The sequence below is a fragment of the Protopterus annectens genome, chromosome 9.part0, assembly GCF_019279795.1.
Source record: "Protopterus annectens isolate FY-2018-M chromosome 9.part0, PAN1.0, whole genome shotgun sequence".
NCBI classification, from domain to species: Eukaryota; Metazoa; Chordata; order Ceratodontiformes; family Protopteridae; genus Protopterus; species Protopterus annectens.
Window position 1 is genome coordinate 968919503 of NC_056743.1, and position 20432 is coordinate 968939934.

The window sequence follows — 20432 nt, forward strand, 5'->3', positions numbered from 1 at the left end:
ACCTTCTTACCCCATTTGTCCAAGGCTTTAGAATCTCTATCAGAAGGGGTAGGATTTTTGGCAGCAGTAGCCTTAATGCCCTTTGGACCTTGGGAAATGGTCTCTCTGGATCCGCAGTAGGATTCTTGAAGAGGAACTTGAGAGAGTCAGGTACTCTGTAATACCCGTCAGGTTTTCTGGGAGCTGGAGGTAAAGTGTCCGGGGACAGACTAGATTCCAAGAAAGCATCATCTACAATGTCTAGAACAGAAGGGATAGCTAAAGGTCTGTGTTGAGGAAAGAGTAAGAATTCCCTAAGCCTCTTTCTGGAGTCAGAGTAATCCTGGCTTTGCCAGCAGAAATGCTCCCTAAGAGTGTGCAAGGTTTCACCAAAAGAAAAATCTTCTTGAGGGGAAGCAGAGGGAATGGAAAGGTAGATAAGGGCAAATCCTGGCAATCAGAAGAAACAGAAATATCAGAATCCTGACAGAAGAATCAGAAGGAAAATGAGTTCTAGGTCTCTTAGAGGGGGGGGAGGCTGGCTTCCCCTAATTAAAGTAATAAGGTCTTCAGTCATTCTAAGCATTGTTTTTTTAGGCATATGGGCCTGACCATGAGGTTTGGTTGTCGGTTTTCTAGGCGTGGGTCGAGTTTTAGGCCTGGATGAAGAAGATGGCTTTGGTTTAAAATGCAAGTCTGTAGGCCTGAATACACCCTCAGAAGCCGGTGCCTGCATAGCGGCTCCGGACCCATCTAAGGTAGAGACATCCGCAGGTTCCATAGTCGAAGAAGCAACTCGTGGCATTCCGGACTCCGAATGGGTCTCAGTAGAGGCCTGCAAATCTAAAGTAGCGGGTATTAGGGGCTGCGAAAGCACCTCACTGAGTACCAGCGGACTGGCGACTAGCTTAACGGAAGCGTCGTCGGCAGTTTTGGACCTATGTGGTCTGTCTCAGTCTTTATCCTTATGTTTTTTCGGAATATCGGTAGTCGTATGGCTTACCGAAGCCATTTCTGGATAGTTATACCAAGTACCAAAATAAATAATTTGCTGCAAAAATAGATAGATGACGAATAGTTCGGGGGTTGAATAAGGCACAAAACTGACAGCGAGGGATGTCATGGTCTGGGCCTAAATAAGGAATGCAGTAATAATGAAAATCTTTGAGGTATTTGCTTTCCACGGGTAAGACAATTGCTAACTTTTACTGACATCAGTTAAGAGCAAGAAAAAAGAATCCCCAATGGAGTACTTAGCTTTTTTGAAGACTTTGGATCTGAAACTCGAAAATGAAAATTTCAGGAGTCGGCCGACCGGCACTTGCGAAAGTACAGTTGTGTACACTTACCATAAATGTAGATGTTAGAGTGTATTCACTGTTACGGTCATTACATTTGGGTAATCTGCTAGCAGGTTGCCCTCATTCGGCCTGAATTGCAAAGTCTTGGGTCCTGCGTCGGTTGCGGTCTTCTCTTCCAAGACGTCCAGTCGTCAGGGGTACAAAACATGCAGCCGACGCCATTTTTTAAAAAGGTAGAAAAAATATATATATGTATATATACATGCATCAATATAAACTTTACCTTCATCTACAAGCAAATACACCACATAGGTTGTGGAAGATAGAGAAGGAAAGATAAACTCCAGAATGATGGGGATGGCGGGTGGGTAACCTGGACTGCAACAGTGAATACACTCGAACATCTACATTTATGGTAAGTGTACACAACTGTACTATGTTCTTCGTGTTTCACTGTTGCAGTCATTACATTTGGGTAGAATATCAAAGCTATGGTTGGAAGGCTGGAGCTAAAAAGCATTAGGTGCAGCTATAAAGCCCTGCAGAACTGCAGTGGCAAAGCCTGCCCTGGACAGAGCAGAGGCGCAAATGATAATGCTTTGTAAAGGTGTGAACAGAACTCCAAGTAGCAGCCTCTAGAATTTCTTTGGATGGTACTCCTCTGAGAAAGGCTGCTGAAGTAGCTGCAGCTCTGGTGGAATGAGACCTAATGCCCTTGGGCACAGGTTTACCATGGTGTAAGTAGCAGAAACAGATGCAGTGGCTTATCCACTCTGAAACGGTCAGTTTTGAAATAGTCTTTCCTTCAGATCCTGCAGCATATGTCACTAGTTAATTGCTCAGTTTTTCTTAGAGCTTTAGTCCTGCTCAAGTAGAATCTTAGCTGTCTGTGTACGTCCAAGGAATGCAAAATTCTCTTTCCCTTGTTCTGCGGATTTGGATAAAAGGTTGGCAGATGAATTGTTTGGTTAAGAGCCACAATGGAAACCACCTTGGGCATAAATATAGGATTTGTCCTCAGAGACCCCCTGTCTGGGTAAAATATGATAAAAGGCTCTACAGCCATGAGGGCCTGTAGCTCTGAAACTACTCTTGCTGAAGTAATTGCTAGTAGTAGAGCTGTTTTCCATGATAAGAACTTTATATCAGTGGTAGCAGCTGGTTCAATGGGGGCAGGGTGAGCTTTTCCAACACATAATTGAGGTCCCATGCAGGTAATGGTGAACTTCTAGGAGGCCTTAAATTTTTGGCTCCTCTAAGATACTGCTTTAGTAAAGGATGAGAAAAGATTGGTGGCTCTGTACTGTAATGAGCCGGAAATGGCAGAAGCATGGATTTTAATTGATGAGAAAGATAAGCCTTTGTCAAGCATCTCAGTTAAGTATTGCAATATCTGAGGAATATTTGGTTCTGCTGTATCAGTTCCTTGTGCTTGATTCCAAGCATAGAATCTCTTCCATTTATCAGCATAAGATTTTCTAATACTAGGCCCTCTGGCTTCCAAAATGACATCCATCACAGCTTTACTGAGAGGTGTTGTTTGTATAACTACATGATCAACCATGCTGCCAGGTTCAGTGTCTGGAGTCGATTGTGCAGGATATGACTGTTTCGCTGGGAAAGTAGTTGAGGACTTTGAGGTAAGGTCCAAGCTGGGTATTGAGACAAGTTCCTTAGGATTGGGTACCAGTATTGGCAGGGCCAGTCCGGGGCAATTAGCGTCATCTTTGGTTTCTCTTGTCTGACTTTTAGGAGGATCTTGGGAAGAAGAGGCAGAGGAGGAAAGGCGTAAACTGATAGGTTTTTTCCAACTGAAGGAGAAGGCGTCCACTTTCCATGCTTGTCTGTGATAAGTCCTTGTGCAGAAACTTTTCAATTGATAACTTTGAGGAGAGGCAAATAGATCTATGTCTGGGTTCTCCCATTTCTCTATCATGCTCAAGACTTATGGATTTAGTTTCCACTTGTGAGGATCCATAAGGTTTCTGCTTAAATCGTCTGCCAGAGTATTTTTCTTTCCTGGCAGGAACCAAGCTTGAAGCTGTATTTGGTAGGTCAAAGCTGTGTCCCACTGTGCCATGGCTAATCTGCAAAGGGGGTAAGAGTGTGTGCCCCCTTGCTTGTTTATATACCACATGACCGTGGCGTTGAACGTCTTTATCAGTAGTTGTCCTGGATGAACTAAGTCCTTGAAGGCTGTTAGGGCATTTTGCACAGCTAGCATCTCTTTCTGGTTGATATGTAGATGCATTTGTTTTGGGGTCCATATGCCCTGAATGCATCTTCCTGCCATGTGGGCCCCCCAGGCATAATTTGATGCATCTGTTAAGGTTTGGCTGGCAGGGGGTAGAGTGAAGGCCCGTCCCATGTTTTGGTGACATGCTTTTGCCCACCATAGAAACTCCTGTTGTAGGCAGGGAATGAGAGGAATCATTGTTTCCAGACTGTGAGAATGTTGACTCCCATAAACTTTTTAGGTACCGCTGAAGTTTCCTCATATGCAGTCTTGCATATGGAATCAGTAGGATGCAGGATGCCATGAAGCCCAAAGCCTGCAGAATTTGTCTTGCAGATAACTGGGTTTTTGTTGCCATCAGTTTGAAGTAAGCAGTTAGTTGCTTTTGCTTGTCTGGCGCGAGGTAAGCCATCTGGGCAGTTGTATTCAAGCATGCACCCAGGAATGTTATCTTTTGAGAGGGCACCAGTTGCGACTTCTTTTTGTTTACTGTGTACCCTAGGCATGTTAGAAGCCTTTAGACAAATGCCAGGTGTCGAAGAAGAATGTCCTTGTTCTCTGCTTGAATGAGACAGTCATCCAAGTAAGGGTACATTTGTATACTTCTTTGTCTGCAAAATGCAATTACTGGTGCCAGGCTCTTTGTAAAGACTCTGGGTGCAGTAGATAAGCCAAAGGGCAGTGCAGAGAATTTGCAATGCATTAAGCCAGCCTTGAATCTGAGGTATCTTCTGCACGACTGTCTTATTGGGACATGCAGGTATGCCTCTTTTAGGTCTAATGTCACCAGCCAAGCATTCTTGCCCAGCATGGGCAGAAGCTGCTGCAAAGTCAGCATTTTGAATTTTGGAATGTCCAGGTATGTGTTCAACATCGATAAATCCAGTATTGGCCGCCAGGCCTTGTCCTTTCTGGGTACCAAGAACAGTAGAGTAAAAACCTTGTCCTTTTTCCTGTTCTGGTACTGGCTGAATGGCCCCCATATTCATGAGGGACGTAACCTGTTTCTGTGCCGCTGCCCATTGATTTTTTGGCAGATCTGGCCAACCATTTGCCATAGGCAGAGTGTGGAAATGGAATCTGTATCCTTGTGATACTATGTTTAGTACCCACTTGTCATGGGTTATTAACTGCCAATTTTGAGCAAAAAGTGCTAATTTCCCCCTGAGGGTGCTGCCAAAAGATAAGTGCTCGGTATAGACAGAGGGAAGTCATTGGGACTGTTTTCTGTAGGTTTGCGCTTTACCTCCTCCAGATTTGGAGGTAGAAGCATCCCATTGCTTTAACCTGTATGAATCTTGCGCCTGGTATCTGGAACCCTTAGGGCGTCTGGATTTGCCCCTTTGAGCTCTGTCTGACACAGGAAAGGACCAATTTTTGGTAGGCCAGTGTCTACTGAATCTTGGTGGCTGCACTTGTAAGTCTAACAGTTTGCATAGACTTAGCTTTGTCCTCCATTTTCTTTAAAACCTCTTCTGCATACCAAACAGAGTATCATGCTGTAAAGGTGCATCTAGCAATTTAGCTTTAACATGATCAGGCAAATTTTGTTCTTTTAGCCAGGCATGCCTCCTAATCACAGATCCAGTAACTGCGGCCCTGCAGGAGGCCTCCAAGGAATCAAAACCACATTGCAAAGTATGCTTTGCACCCTGTTCAGCTGCATGCAATAATTCCTGCAATTCTTTATTTTCTGCACATTCTGAAATCAATATAATTTTCTGTTTCAGCAATCCAATAACATGTTGTTGATACTTAAGCATATGAAATTGACAGTTTAAGGCCCTGATTGCCAAGGTTGCAGAGGTATAAACCTTTTTTCCTCATCTGTCCAGTGCCCTTGAATCTCTGTCAGAGGGGGTAGGATTTTTTGCTGTTGAAGCCTTAACTCCCTTTGGACCCTGTGAAATAGTTTCATGATAGTACAGTTTTGTACCTACCATAAATGTAGATGTCCAAACTGGATAGCATCTGCAGTCATAACAACTGGGTTGTCCTGTCGTCAGGCAGCCCTTCGGTCGGCCGGATTCCAAAGTCTGGGTCTGGCTTCGGCTGATGTCGCACTTCACCCGACGTCATCTCTGCTGGTCTTCGGGTATAAAGGCATCAGCCGACGCCATTTTCCTCAGTGTTTCTTGCCCCAGATGCCAGTTGCCCTCTTGGAAGGCTAAATTTTGGATAAATGCCAATGTTTCCAAAAAGATAGAAGGCAAACACAAAAAATAAGCATGTATGTACATATATACAAACAAATACACCATAAGAGACTCCCCCCTCCCCAGCTAGCTATTAGGAGGATAAATACCCTAGGAGTACCACAGAGGGGAAGGAGGGAGGGTAATCCTGACTGCAGATGCTATCCAGTTCGGACATCTACATTTATGGTAGGTACAAAACTGTACTATGTCCTTCATGGATGCATCTGCAGTCATAACAACTGGGTAGAATACCATAGCCAACTAGGGGAGGAGGAAGATAAAATTATGGTGTGGTGTGGTTAGGATCCCTTGCAATACAGCAGTGGCAAACCCTGCTCGGGATCTAGAATATAGAGGTAAATTATAATGCTTGGCAAATGTATGCACGGAGGTCCAAGTAGCCGCCTCAATAATGTCCTTGGTTGCCACTCCTCGTAAGAAAGCTGTGGTAGTGGCTGTAGCCCTTGTAGAATGAGGTCTTATGTTCTGTGGAATTGGTTTTCCATGGAAGGAGTAACAAAATCTTATGCAATTTCCTATCCATTTGGAGATTGTCTGTTTGGAAATTGCTTTTCCTTCCCTCCCTGTTGCATAGGCTACCAAAAGCTGGTCAGTTTTTCTGTTACTTTTGGTTCTGTCCAGGTAGTAGCGTAGCTGTCTATGTACGTCCAAGGTATGCAGCATTCTTTCCCCTCTGTTTTGTGGATTGGAAAAGAAGGTAGGTAGGTGGATTGCCTGGTTTAAAGACACTCTGGATACCACCTTAGGCATAAATGTAGGATTAGTTCTCATGGACACCCTATCTTTATGGAAGATTAGGAAGGGTTGTACTGCCATTAAGGCCTGCAGTTCCGAAACCCTCCTTGCTGAGGTAATTGCCAGTAGGAAAGCAGTTTTCCATGATAGGTGCTGTAGATCTGCTGTTGCTGCTGGTTCGAACGGAGGAGTGTCAACTTTTCTAGTACAAAGTTCAAGTCCCATGCTGGTAATGGTGGTTTCCTTGGAGGTTTTACATTCTTGATCCCTCTGAGGAACTGCCTGAGTAGAGGATGTGAAAAGACAGGTGGATCAAAGCTGTATTCTGCTGAAATAGCTGATGCATGTATCTTGATGGAGGAATAGGACAGGCCTGTATGTAAAAGCTCTGCCAAATACTCCAGAATGTTTGCAATATCTATATTCGACACATCTTTTCCTCTTTCAGTACTCCAAATGACAAACCTTTTCCATTTTCCTGCATAGTTCCTTCTTGTTGAAGGTCTGTGGGCTTCAAGGATAATGTCTTTAACCCTTTGGGAAAGATCTGGCTTAGTTGCTGCTATGTGATGTTCCAGGCAGTCAGCTGCAAAGTTTTTAGGTTTGGATGCATGATGCTGTAGTTGTTCTGAGTTAACATCAAAGGCATCAGGGGTATTGACCACATTTTCTCCCGAGACATGCTCCTCAGCAATGGGTACCAGTGTTGTCTTGGCCAGTTTGGAGCTATCAGGATTATCCTTGGACGTTCCTCCTTGATTTTCAGTAATACCTTGTGTATCAAGGGAAGAGGTGGAAATGCATATGCTGTCAGACCTGTCCAGCTGAAGGAAAGAGAATCCACCTTCCATGCAAGTGGGTGGAATGTCCTTGTGCAGAATTTTTTGAGCTGGTGATTGAGAGGGGAAGCGAATAGGTCTATTTGTGGCATTCCCCATTTCTTTGTGATGGTCTTGAAGATGTATGGGTGTAGCATCCATTCGTGAGCATCCGAGGTGGTTCTGCTTAACATGTCTGCTAGGGTGTTCTCTTTTCCCGGTACAAATATTGCCTGTAACTGGATGTTGTAGCTGAGAGCAAGATTCCAAAGGTCCAAAGTCATTCTGCATAGGGGGTATGAATGAGTGCCTCCCTGTTTGTTGATGTACCACATGACTGTGGTGTTGTCTGTTCTTATCATCAAATGGCCTTCTTTGAGGAATGGTCTGAATTTTTGGATTGCCAGTTTTACTGCCAGCATTTCTTTTTGGTTTATGTGCAGGTGCAGCTGGTCCTGAGTCCACAATCCTTGCACGCATTTGTCCAGCATGTGCGCCCCCCATCCTAGGTCTGAGGCGTCTGTTGTGATGGTTTGGTTTGTTCGAAACTTGTGGAAGGGTAGGCCTGGGTTTGACTGGCATGCTTGGGCCCACCAGAGGAATTCCTGTTTTAGGCATGGGATTAATGGTATTTCTGCTTCTAGGCTGTGCCTGTGTTGAGACCATAAATTCTTTAGGTACCACTGTAGTTTTCTCATATGCAGTCTGGCATGTGGGACCAAGATTATGCATGATGCCATGAAGCCCAAGGCCTGCAGAACTTTTCTTGCTGTTAGTTTGTTCTGTCTTGTTAATGCCAAGAAGTAAAGAGGGAGTTCTTTTTGTTTTCTGCAGTTAGGAATGTTATTTGTTTTAGTGTGACCAATACCGAGCGCAAGAATGTTCGTGTCTGGGATGGTATCAGCCTTGACTTTTGTAAGCTGACTGTGTATCCCAGGGCTTGTAGCAAGTAAATGACCCTTTGTAAATCTGTTGTCAGCTTGCTTTTGTTGTCCGCTTGTAGCAGGCAGTCGTCCAGGTATGGATAAATTTGGATTCCCTGTAGTCTGCAGTGAGCGATTACTGATGCCAGGCATTTTGTGAATACTCTGGGCGCAGTAGATAAGCCAAAGGGCAATGCTGAGAATTGATAATGCTCTGATCCTGCAAGAAATCTGAGGTATCTTCTGCAATTGGGTCGAATGGGGACGTGCAGGTATGCCTCCTTGAGATCTAGAGTTACCAGCCAACACTCCTTGCCCAGCATGGGAAGAAGTTGCTGTAGGGTCAGCATTTTGAATTTTGGGACAATGATATATGTGTTTAAGATGGACAAGTCGAGAATAGGTCTCCAACTTTTCTCTTTTCTTGGTACTAGGAAGAGTCTGGAGTAGAATCCTTTGCCCTGCTCTGTTATTGGTACTCTTTCCACAGCTCTCATCTTGGATAATTTCGTTATCTGCTGTAGAGCTTCTATTTTTTGATTTGGAGGCAGGTTTGGCATTCCTCTTTTTACTGGCAAGGTGTGGAAGTGGAACCGGTAGCCTTGGTCTATGGTTTGCAAAATCCACTTGTCTTTTGTGATATAGTGCCAATTTTTCGAAAATAAGGCTAACTTTCCGCCTAATGGTGCTGCTATTTGCTCCCTGGTAGGCGGAGTTAGAGTCAAGTCACTGTGATTGTCCTGTTGCAGTGGCAGTGGTTGTGTCTGTGCCTCTGTTATTACCTTGCCACTGTCGTCCTCTGTAGGCACCTCCTCTGGATTGATTTCTGCCTCTGGATCGTCTGTTTCTGCCCCTTTGGGATCTTGTGGAGTCAGGAAAGGACCAATTTTGGCAGGCCAGTTCCTGCTAAACCTTGGGGGCTGAACCTGTAAGAAATCTTTAACTGTTTGTACAGATTTTGCCTTTTCTTCCATTTTCTTCATTACCTGCTGGGCAGGTGTACCAAATAAACTGGCCTTATCCATGGGAGCATCTAATAGCTTTGCTTTAACATGATCCAGTAAGACCTGTTCTTTCAGCCATGCATGTCTTCTTATCACTGTGCCAGTCATGGCTGATCTAAATGAAGCCTCCAGTGCATCATAGCCACATTTTAAGGAATGGTTACTAACCTGTTGTATGTTATTTACCATTTCTAATACATATTTCTTGTCTAAAGATTCATCAGAGGATACTTTTTTAGTTAACTGATCAAGCATAAACTCTTGGTATTGGATCATGTGAAATTGACAGTTTAAAGCTCTAGCTGAGAGAGTAGCAGAGGTGTAAACTTTTTTCCCCATCTGTCTAAGGACCTGGATTCCCTTTCTGAAGGAATAGGGTTTTTTGCTGTGGTCGAGGCTACTGCCTTAGGCCCCTGGGAAATAGTTTCGGGGTCTGCCAGTGGGGCCTTGTATAGGTGGTGATGAGTGTCAGGTACCCTGTAATATCTATCAGGTTTGGCAGGGGCAGGAGGTAAAGAATCAGGAGCAGTGCAGACATCATTAAATGCGTCATCCACAACAGGTAAAACAGGAGGTATAGCTAAGGGCCTATGTTGTGGCAAGTGTAGAAAGGTCCTAAGCCTTTTTCTTGAGTCTGAGAAATCTTGTCCCTGCCATTGGAATTGTTCTCTCATGGCATGCAAGGTTTCCCCAAAGGAAAATTCCTCTGGTGGAGAGGCAGCTGGAATGGATTCTTCAGCATCGGAGTCTTCATATGTAGAAAAGGGTCCTCTGGCTGTTCTGAAATGTCGGAGTCATCCAGAAGCCTCAGAGGACACTGGCTCGGGGGGCTCTGTCCTAGGTCTCTTTTCAGGGGGCTGAGAGGCCCTGTCTGGGTGAGATTGGGATCCCCTAATTAAGGATATTAAATCTTCTGCCAGAGTAAGCATTTGTGAACTAGAAGTGGGCCTGTGTGAGGGAGGTTTAACAGGCACTGACTTAGCAGATTTGGCTGCTTTGGCCCTGGCAAAGGCCTTGATAGACATGGCTGCAGGGGGTCTAGCAGCACCACGTGCTGGGGTAGAGACATCCAAAGGGATGGTGTCTGATAAATCAGTAGAAACCACGGTTGTAGGCAAAATTTCTGAGGCCGATTCAGGTAAGGTAGCAGGAGCCTCAGTAGTAGCCAGGGATTCGGCTGGAGATTGACCAGTTTTCTCGGTTTCGGCCGAAACAGAGACACTCGCGGCTTGCTTCACCGTGGTTTCGGCCGAAACCGCGGACCGCGAGTGTCGGTCTTTTCCTTGCGTTTTTTAATAATTTGGGTAGTCGGAGGATCCGACGGCATAATGTACGCAAAGTCTGAGCGAAAAACTGTTCAGCAAACTCCGACCGGCCTTAGCGTTGTCGGTTGAAGAAGCGCAGGCGAACAGGCTGCTACGTCGTGGTCTGGGCCTAAGCAAGGCAAACAGTAAGAGTGGAAATCTTTATGAGGTATTTGTTTCCCACAAGTTAAACAGTTATTGACTTTTTCTGACATCGGCTGAGGCAAGAAAGAGTCCCCAACGGGTACTTAGCTTTTAGAAGTCTTCGAAGTAGTATTCGTTAGTAGTAATCTCTGGATCTGACCGACCGGCACTTGCGAACAGCTTCTGCTTCGGGTGCCACGCGGCAAGAAAGACTGAGGAAAATGGCGTCGGCTGATGCCTTTATACCCGAAGACCAGCAGAGATGGCGTCGGGTGAAGTGCGACATCAGCGAGCGGACCCAGACTTTGGAATCCGGCCGACCGAAGGGCTGCCTGACGACAGGACAACCCAGTTGTTATGACTGCAGATGCATCCATGAAGGACATCAGCAGCAGGGTTTCTAAATAAAAATTTATGTGAATCAGGGACCCTGTAATATCTGTCAGGCTTACTGGGAGCCGGAGGTAAGGAGTCAGGGGTCAAGCTTGACTCCGAAAACACATCATCCACAATGTCTAAAACAGGGGGAATGGCTAAAGGCCTGTGCTGAGGGAGAAGCGGGAAATCCTTGAGCCTCTTTTTTGATTCTGAGAAATCTTGACTCCCCCAGTGAAAATGCTCCCTCAAAGTATGCAAGGTTTCTCCAAAAGAATAATCCTCAGGAGGAGATGCAGAAGGTATAGACTCCTCTGCATCAGAATCCTCATAGGGAGGTACAGATAATTCCTGATCAGAAGAGGAATCAGAAGAAATAGAAACCTGATCTGAAGATTCATAATTAGTGTCTTGCCTAGGCCTCTTATCTGGAGGGGGACGGGTACCCCTGATCAAGGTAATAAGGTCTTCAGCCATTTTGATCATCTGTTTTTTAGGCATAGAGGCCTGTGCACGTGGCTCATGCGTCAGTTTTTTAGTTTTATAGGTTCATAGGTTCATAGGTTTATACTAGGCTATCTGCCCTAAGGCATTTATAAGCCTAGCCCAAATTATTGTGGCTTACGCCACCCCTTATATGAAAAAATACTGTGCCCATTAGTTTGTTGTGCCTCTGTCCAGCAGTGACACAAAGTTGATTCCTGGGGTAAACCTACGATCTCCCATCCACAGGTCTAGATTTCTCTTGAACAGAGTCAGCGAGGTGCTCTGCCTCACATGGACCGGGATTTTATTCCACAGCATAGGGAGTCTCTGAGTGATAAATCTATCCCTCCAGCACGTCCTATTTATATCCGTGCTAAGGTTTAAGTCGCTTGCTCTAGTGGTTTTGGTGGATTTGGATTTTTTGAGGTGGAGCATGTCCATGGCCTTGTATGTCAGGCACATGTCACCTCTGAGCAGACGGTATGCGACTGAATAGAGCTGGAGTTTCTTCAATCTGGCAGCATATGACAGATTTTGGAGTCCCTTTATCCTTTTGGTGAGGAACTTTTGGGGTCTCTCCAATTGCTGCAGATGTCGGGTGAGATACATCCCGAATGGGGCATTGTACTCGATCATTGGTATGATAAGTGAAGAGTACAGGGGAACAATGACCTCACTAGATCTGGATGTGAATCCCTTCATGATCAGGTGGGCAATGTAGAAGGTCTTTCTAACCACTTTAGCAATGTGAGTGTCAAAGAAAGGCCACTGTCAACCTGGGTCCCCAGGTCCCTGATAACCTCTTCTGTGCTTAGTGGATTGCCACCTATATGGTAGCTTGGGGTTACCTTGTTTTTCCCGAAGGGTATGACTATACATTTTTGGCGTTTAACTTCAGGCCATGGCTCTGGCACCAGCTATCTGTTTCCGTGAGTCCCTTCTGAAGGATATCCGTGTCCGATGCACTTTCCACTATGGCGCCCAGTTTGCAGTCGTCTGCAAACTTTGTCAGCCAAAGTCCTCCCATGTTGGCCTGTACTTCTGAGAAGTAGATGCCAAACAATAGGGGCCAAGGACCGAGCCCTGTGGGACACCACTTGTGACCGGCTTGGAGTCTGACACAGCGCCAGCAACTCTAACCCTGTGGGTTCTGTCCTTAAGCCAGTTTGCAACCCATCTTGTGACATATGGGTTTACATTTAAGCTGGTAAGTTTTTCTACAATACCAGTGGGGTATTGTGTCGAAAGCCTTTGCAAGGTCAAGGTAGGCTGTATGGACTGCCTTTCCCTCATCAATGGCCTTGGTGACTGTTATGAAGAAGTCAACCAAGTTCAAAAGGCATGATCTTCCCTTGACAAAGCCAAACTGGGTCGGGTCCAATGTCTGCAAGTCCCCTATATCTTTGTTTATGAGCTCCATTATGATCCTCTCCATAGCTTTGCAGACTAGACTTGTTAAGCTTATGGGGCGGTAATTACCAGGGTCCGTAGAGGCACCGCCTTTGTGGAGTGGGACCACAGTTGCCGTACGCCACTCCTTGGGCACATATCCTGTGGTAAGGCTGAGATTAAACAGCTGCCTTATGTGCGGGTTTAATTCCTCATTTAGCTCGTGTAGCACAGTAGTTGCTTTTGTCTTTGGTTTTGCAGCTGTTGTCGGTTTGATATACAAATGTTGAGGTCTGAATACACCCTCAGATGCCGGTGCCTGCTCAGCGTCTCTGGACCCATCTGAGGGAGATATATCTGTCGGTCCAATACCTTGAGTATCTTGCGGCATGCCGGACTCCACATGGGTGTCGGTAGAGACCTGCGACTCGAATGTAGCGGGTATCAAGGGCTGCGAAAGCGCCTCACTGAGTACCGGACTGGCTTAGAAGAAGCTTTGTCGTCTGTTTTGGATCCTGACTGCCTTTCTCTGTCCTTTTTTTTGCGTTTTTTGTGTACTCCGGTAGTCGGATTGCTATCAGACAACATTTCTGGGTAATTAAATCCGTTTCCAAAATACTTTGAGGCAAAAATTTACCGACGCTTAATAGTGCGTTGGTAAAATCTAGCACAAAACCGACAGCCAGGCACGTTGTGATCAGGGCCTAGGCAAGGAATACAGTATAAATGGAAATCCTTATGAGGTATTTCCTTTCCACAAGTAATACAATTAAATTTTTCTGACATCGGAATGGAGCAAGAAAAAAGTTTCCCCCAATGGGGTACTTAGCTTTAGTAAAGACTTCGGTTCTGAAACTCAAACTCGAATATTTCAGTAGTCGGCCAACCGGCACTTGCGAAATGCTTCTGCTTCGGGCACCGCGCGGAAAGAAAAGAAAATGGCGTTGGATGCATGTTTTATACCCCTAACGACCTGACATCATGGAAGAGGTGACAGCAACTGACGCAGGACCCAAAACTTTGGAATTCAGGCCGATTGAGGGCAACCTGCCAGCAGATTACCCAAATGTAATGACTGCAACAGTGAAACACGAAGAACATGGCATCGGCTGCATGTTTCATACCCCTGACGACCTGATGTCATGGAAGAAGAGACAGCATCTGACGCAGGAATCCAAGACTCTGCTATTCTGAAGCTGAAGGCTACCTACAGGCAGATAACCCAAATGCCATGACTGCAACAGTGAAACACGAAGAACATCTGAGAGTGCCTGGTACCTGCTCTGATGCGCAAGAAGCTTCTGTGTGATTTTTTTATAGGGATATGAAGGTATACATCTTTTGATGAGATCATGGGAAGTTTTTGAAAGGTTAGCATCTTGAATTTTGGTACCGAAGGAACTGGTTAAGTCTTGACACGTCCAGTATTGGCTGCCATGTACCTTCTTTTCTGGGTACCAGTAAGAGTCTGGAGTAAAATCCTTTACCTCACAAGTGTTTTGGTACTGGCTCACAGAGCCCTGGTTGCACAGCAACTCTATCTGGGCCAATGTCTCGTATTCTTGTTTTGCTGGAATGTCTGAGAAGTCTGAGGGAACCAACATTTGCTTCAATTTGAGCTTGTAACTCTGAAATAATGTTTAGCACACACTGGTCTCTAGTAATGTGAGCCCAGATTCTGAAGGAATAGTGATAGCCTCCCCCCTAGCCTGGGAGGGGGGGGCAGGGAGGAGAGGGGGAAGGGAGTACCATAGTGAAGTCACTGTTGCTCCATGCTAGGGGCCTGTGGGTATGAGCTCTTTGGTTTAATGGGCTCTGAATGCCATTGCTTGGGCCATTGGTGCTGTCTTTGGCTCCTTTCCCTATGGAGCTTTCTTTGCCTAGCCTTGGGTTGGGAAGGAAAGGACCAGTGCTTGGTAGGGTATTTCCCGCTTAAGTGAGGAGGTTGGACTTTAAGTCCTTAACAGTCTGCCTGAACTTAGCCATGTCTTCCATTTTACTGAGTACAGCTTCAGCCTTGGGACCAAAGAGAAAGTCTTTATTCCAAAGGGGCATCCTGGAGGCTGGATCTGATAACTGGTGGGGGGACGGGGGGACGGGACTGTTCTCTCAGCCAGGCATGTCTTCTTATGACAGAACCTGTAGCTGCAGCCCTACTTTAAGCTTCCAGAACATTGTATGGAATATGAGCCAGTAGGCTTAGGATGAGGCTGGGTAGGAGCTGCTTTCTTGTGAGTGGCCTTAATTTTTGGTCTGTGACCAACCTCTGACCCAGAAGAGACAACCAACTCAAGTGAGTGACAGGCTGCTGCAACATCTTGGTGACGCAAAGACTGGTCATTCGTCCTAGTGTGGTTTTCAGAAGTTGGAGCCTGCACAGTAGTCCTGGACCCAACCAACGAACTGAGTCCCGTGGTTTGAAAAGATGCTGAGGGACCAGAAGGTGCACTGAACTCTGAATGGGTCTCAAATGTGGCCTGCGCCACCAATGAGTCATGGAAAGGGGCCGTGAAAGCACCTCACCTTTTTCAGCGATAAGCCGAGGACTGGCAGACAGCGAGTGGGCATCGTCAGAGGCCCTAAGCCTGGATCGTTTTTCCTTATCTTTTTCACTTAGGAATGTCCATCTCAGGTCAAGTAGTGGACGTCATAGGATGCAAATGGCCTGACAATTCACTAAGACACCTTGCTGAAATCTCAGCCCTACGCCTAATGGTTCTGCTGTTAAAGCACTCACGTAAGTTGGGGCTGTTGTGTTCCAGCTACAAGCAAGTCAGACAAAAAAAAGTGGAAGTTCCAGTGTGGTATCTGTTTGCCACAGTGGAAACAATTAATTAGTCAGACAATACATGAAAGTTTCCCCAATGGGGTACTTAGCTTTCCAGAGTCTTCATTTTCTGGTGCGGACTGACTGGCACCAACTTCAGATTCCGATGGCAAGAAACACCCGAGATCATGGCACAGACAGGCTACCCTTACACCAAAGCATAGCGATGCCAGACAGGGCATTCACTGACTCCTGAAGGAGGAGAAGCTATTCTCTGGTAGTCAGGCTGGCCAAGGACTTCCACTGCAGAAAATCTCACAAGTTAGGACTGCAACAGTGAAACACTAACATCCAAGGTTATTCTTCCATATAACCAAGTGCATATTTTGGGGAGGGACCACAGTTTAATCCATGGTAGACTTCAAGGGACTTTCTCCAAAAAAAAAAAAGGATAATCCAGTGAAGATACGCACACAGGAGGCTTCATAACCTTTCCCGTCTATAATATGATCCCCAAATCCAATGACTTCTGCCAAGAAGCAGAGGAGGGAGAACCCACCCAAGCTCACAACCACTTGAACAAGGTGGGGTTGTGCACACAACTAGTTTACAGCAGATACTGGGTGATAAAATACTGGTGATACTGGCACAGAGGAGCTCTCCTGCCAGGTGAGGAAATGGGGCAGGAGAGGCCCGAAATGAGCCCTGTTCAGACATAATGCCAGATCCTGGATTTAATTTTAAGTCCCAATACTATGACTTAAAGTTTAACACCTGCCCTTCCTTTTAAATCTGCCTTTTGCCTTTATCTTAAAGAACAATGACATCAGAGGTAGCACACATAAAAGGCAGAGGGAGAAGCTATCTCAAGGAGGGGTGCATTGACGTACATCCCAGAAAAAAACAAAAACAAAAAAAAACAAAGGAAGTGGCAATTTCCCAGTTTTTGAAATACTTACAGGAAACCCACTAGGACACGTTCTCAAATCATGCAAGTAACACAAGTATAAAGGAAAGTTATCCCAAGTCTCTGAAATCACAGACCACAACTGTAGCCTCCGGCAAGTAAGGTCCCACGGCAACTCCCTCATTTTAGCCCAGTGGGCCCTAACAAAAACAAGGTAGGGGGTGAAGGCAGGAGAAAGGATCCTTAGTCTGGAGTGTGACTACTTGGTCACAAACCTGGTCCAGTCATTTGCAGAGGAAAAGGGGAATTGATATTCCTCTACACATTTTCAAAAATGGCTGTCAGGGAAAGTCACCTCACAGGCTCCTTGTCTGCCAAATCAGAAGACTGGTGCAAACTCAAGTCCTCACAAACCAAGAATGAAGACTCATGCAAAGCTACCATAAGGTCACCTTGGGGATGACTTTTTTTTTTTTTTTTTTTAACTTCAGGAGGAAGTAGCTACTGTCCTACTTCCATCATCTTCATATAGTGCTCTAACACAGACCTGGGACTGTGCAATGAACACCCCCCCCCCAAGATGGTCTGCAAAGTGAGCATTCTCAGCTGCCTCCATACAGCAAGAAGCAAGGTAGTCAGGAGTTTCTCCCTTCTACATCTTCAGGTGACTGGGTTTAATCACTAGCATTGAGTGGGTTTACTGTTGCATGCCTTAATCAAACTACACAGATCATACCAATGCAGTCTTAGCTTGTAATATGGAAGCCACATGAACATTTCAATGGGACAGGCTGATTTAGAGACTGGAAATCAGAACCTCTCCCAATGAAGACTCAAACCATGAAAGCTACTGAAAAGAAGTGTGGACTCTGGGACAAGGCAAGATCTCCTAGTGGGCACAGTGAGACTATGGCCTGCATAAGCAGGGGCTGCCTGTATCATGAATGCAACATCTTTAGAAAAAGGCAGATGAACAAAGATAAGGAAGAATGTTCCCCAATCGCATAATGAACTCAAGGATTGTGATTAAAGCCATTACCACAATTAGTATCTTATTCTTTTTGCAGCCCATTCTGTAAAAAAAATAAATCGGTAACAATGTTTAGTACAAAGCTCTGCACCTTTAATGAATGAAGACTGCATGCTTATTTCATAAAATCTCCAACCACAGAAAGTTACACAGGTGTACATGTTCTATGGAACAGAGAAAATCTAAATGCAGATTTTCATGAAAATCTGCACACACACACAAACAATTCTGAACTCTGGACAGTTCCATTTTTTAAACTAGAGACAATCAGTAACATATACAACATTTTTTTTTTTTATTTTTTTTTTAACTTACCATTGTAAGAAGCCCAATGCAGGGGTGTATAGCCACTGTAATCTGTTATGGAGTCTAGAGGGTCACTAGAAAAAGCTACCTGCAACAGTGTGTTCAGGACACTAGAATGTCCACAAGCTGATGCAAAATGTAGAGGTGTCCTGCCCCGGAAGTCTCGACACAATACATATGCATCATGTTCTAGCAGTGCGCCAATGCATTCTTCACACCCAGACACAGACTACAAAAATAAATAAATAAACCATTAACAAACACTTTCTAGAATAATTAAAAACTACACACGTTTAATGCTCTATTTAAAAATATTCTCTTTAACTTCTCTCAAAGTTACCTAAAGTAACTTGAAAAGTTGTTTTAGAACTGTGAGGAGGAAAATGATTCTTTAACATCCAGTCATTCATAAGACAGACATGAAGCACTTTAAAGTAAATAAACTCACACAAGGTTATAACTGGTAAATATCTGGATACTGCATACTAGTATCGATATCCAAGCAAATACATCATTGCCAAACACTCTCTCGGGGACCCTAATGCAAACGCTTACACAAGGTGTTAAATGCATCTTCTAACAAAGCACAACACTGTATACAAGCTGTATGCTCAAGATTCAAACTAACTTCCATGACTTAAGGTGCCTACTAACACAGAAATGCAGTGCTACAACTGGAAGAGGTGATATTCTACAAAGGATAACAGCTCAAAGACAGGGCTAAACCTGCAAAGCAGCACTAAAAGACAAATGTTGGCAGTGACAAAAAGTACATAGCAATCAACAACATTACCCTTCAGCCAAAAGGTACTGCTTTTATTCTACCATTCTATTGTGGCTGATGACCTAAAGGTAAAGAAGCTATCTTTACTTGGCAACTAGTTAGGCTGCTTACACAAGTGTTTACATTTTAAGAAAATACTTGCACTAAAGATATTTAGAGCAGTAAGAAAACAAAGTTAAGGCACTTATTCCAGCTACAGAGCAAATTAAGAGGTCCTAAAACAAGGTTTAAACTGCTATGCCCTTCATTTCAAGTGTAATCCATAATTCAGAGATGACAAACTTCACATATCAGCAAAAACAGTGACCTGAAAATTGGAGACAGATTCCTGATGTTACAAGTGAGGCAAGCCTTCTTCGTAGGTATACAGTTGGGTTAATCCTCTCCTCCACTTCCATCCAGCATTTTATGCCCCTATGCAGTCACACCATGACTGCAAACTCCTCAGTAACAGAATATGCCTAGTTCTTGACACCACCAGATTGCCCCCAACCAGTGAGTGAACAGATTTCCTGCAAAATTAAAGAGAGACGAAGATGTGACAGATGCGTTTACCAGGACATACAAATATATACTTCCCAGACTTACAGGGAATTCGTAACGGCAGCTACTAGATAGGTAGCCCATCCATGGCAAAGGGAAAGGAGAGTAGGGCATCAGTGTCCCACCGCGAGGGTCCCCCTTTAGATAAAGCAGGTGTGTTCTTACCATGCCAGATGCTCCACAACAGGACCCTTCCTGATGGATCTTACAGGTTCATCATTTTTACTACCATTCGGCAAACTTTTCTCACAAAATAAATATGCCAGGTAATGTAACACTCCAGCAAGTTTGTATTTTGTTATGATGGAACTGCTGGAAGCCCAGATTTACTGCAGCCTTTATAAAGACTAGTGAGACAGTCTTGAAAACAACTATTTTTTTTTTTTTAATTTTCTTTTTTACTCTTTCTTGGTGGGAATAAAATGGCAGCACATTTAAGGATGACAGTAGCTTTAGTATGCTGACCTAACAGGAAGGAAAGAGGCAGTATTTAATCTCCACTAACAAGCAGCCATGCGTCAAGCTAATATGTCTGCTAAGCAGCACAGGTTTAGCAGTAATAAATATATATTTTCTTGTGTAGTCAGATTATTTATGATGGAGGAAATCTACATATTTACCTTTCTTGACTAGGTTTTTGGCGAGGGCAGCATGGGAACTTCCCTGACTCTTTGAAAACTGCCGGGGGATCTTCTGCATTCACCCTAGCTACCACCAACTCAAGCAGATGGGGCCTAGGATTAATCTCATCTGAAGGACAGCACCCTCCTTACGGTGCAATGCAGTGCCAGCAATTGATCTATCTGGTGTGGGAACAGACCCCACAGCCTTATGCATCAAAGGTGAGTGCGTTACCTGCTGCACCACTGATACTGACATGGACAAATTTTGTTTAGAATATCTACTACCTAGGGGTTTGTTTGACTGTATGTAAAGAGGGCAAGATGTTACCTATATCCAGAGATGACTGAGGCGCTGAAACAGAAACCTGTCCAAAATGTTCAACCAATTCTGTTCTGGAGAACGTTAGCAACATGAGTGTATAAGCAATAAAGGCACTCAAGTGAATAGTGCTGAACGTCAAAATTCTAAAGAACAAGGAAGTACAATTAGGTACTGTACACACAAAAAATGCACAATCAGCTACAAATAGATGTAAGATTTAAGGCAATCTTACTTGTG

General features: G+C 44.6%; 1 protein-coding gene across 1 annotated transcript in view; it reads right to left on the reverse strand.

Moving 5' to 3' along the window:
• The window catches only part of ANKRD52 (ankyrin repeat domain 52), a gene marked incomplete in the record, with an annotated part of 2835210 nt that overhangs the window by 439356 nt on the left and 2375422 nt on the right, over window positions 1-20432 (reverse strand). Inside the window, 1 exon segment of the mRNA XM_044083713.1 lies at window positions 17933-18152. Coding sequence (XP_043939648.1) covers window positions 17933-18152 — 220 coding nt within the window.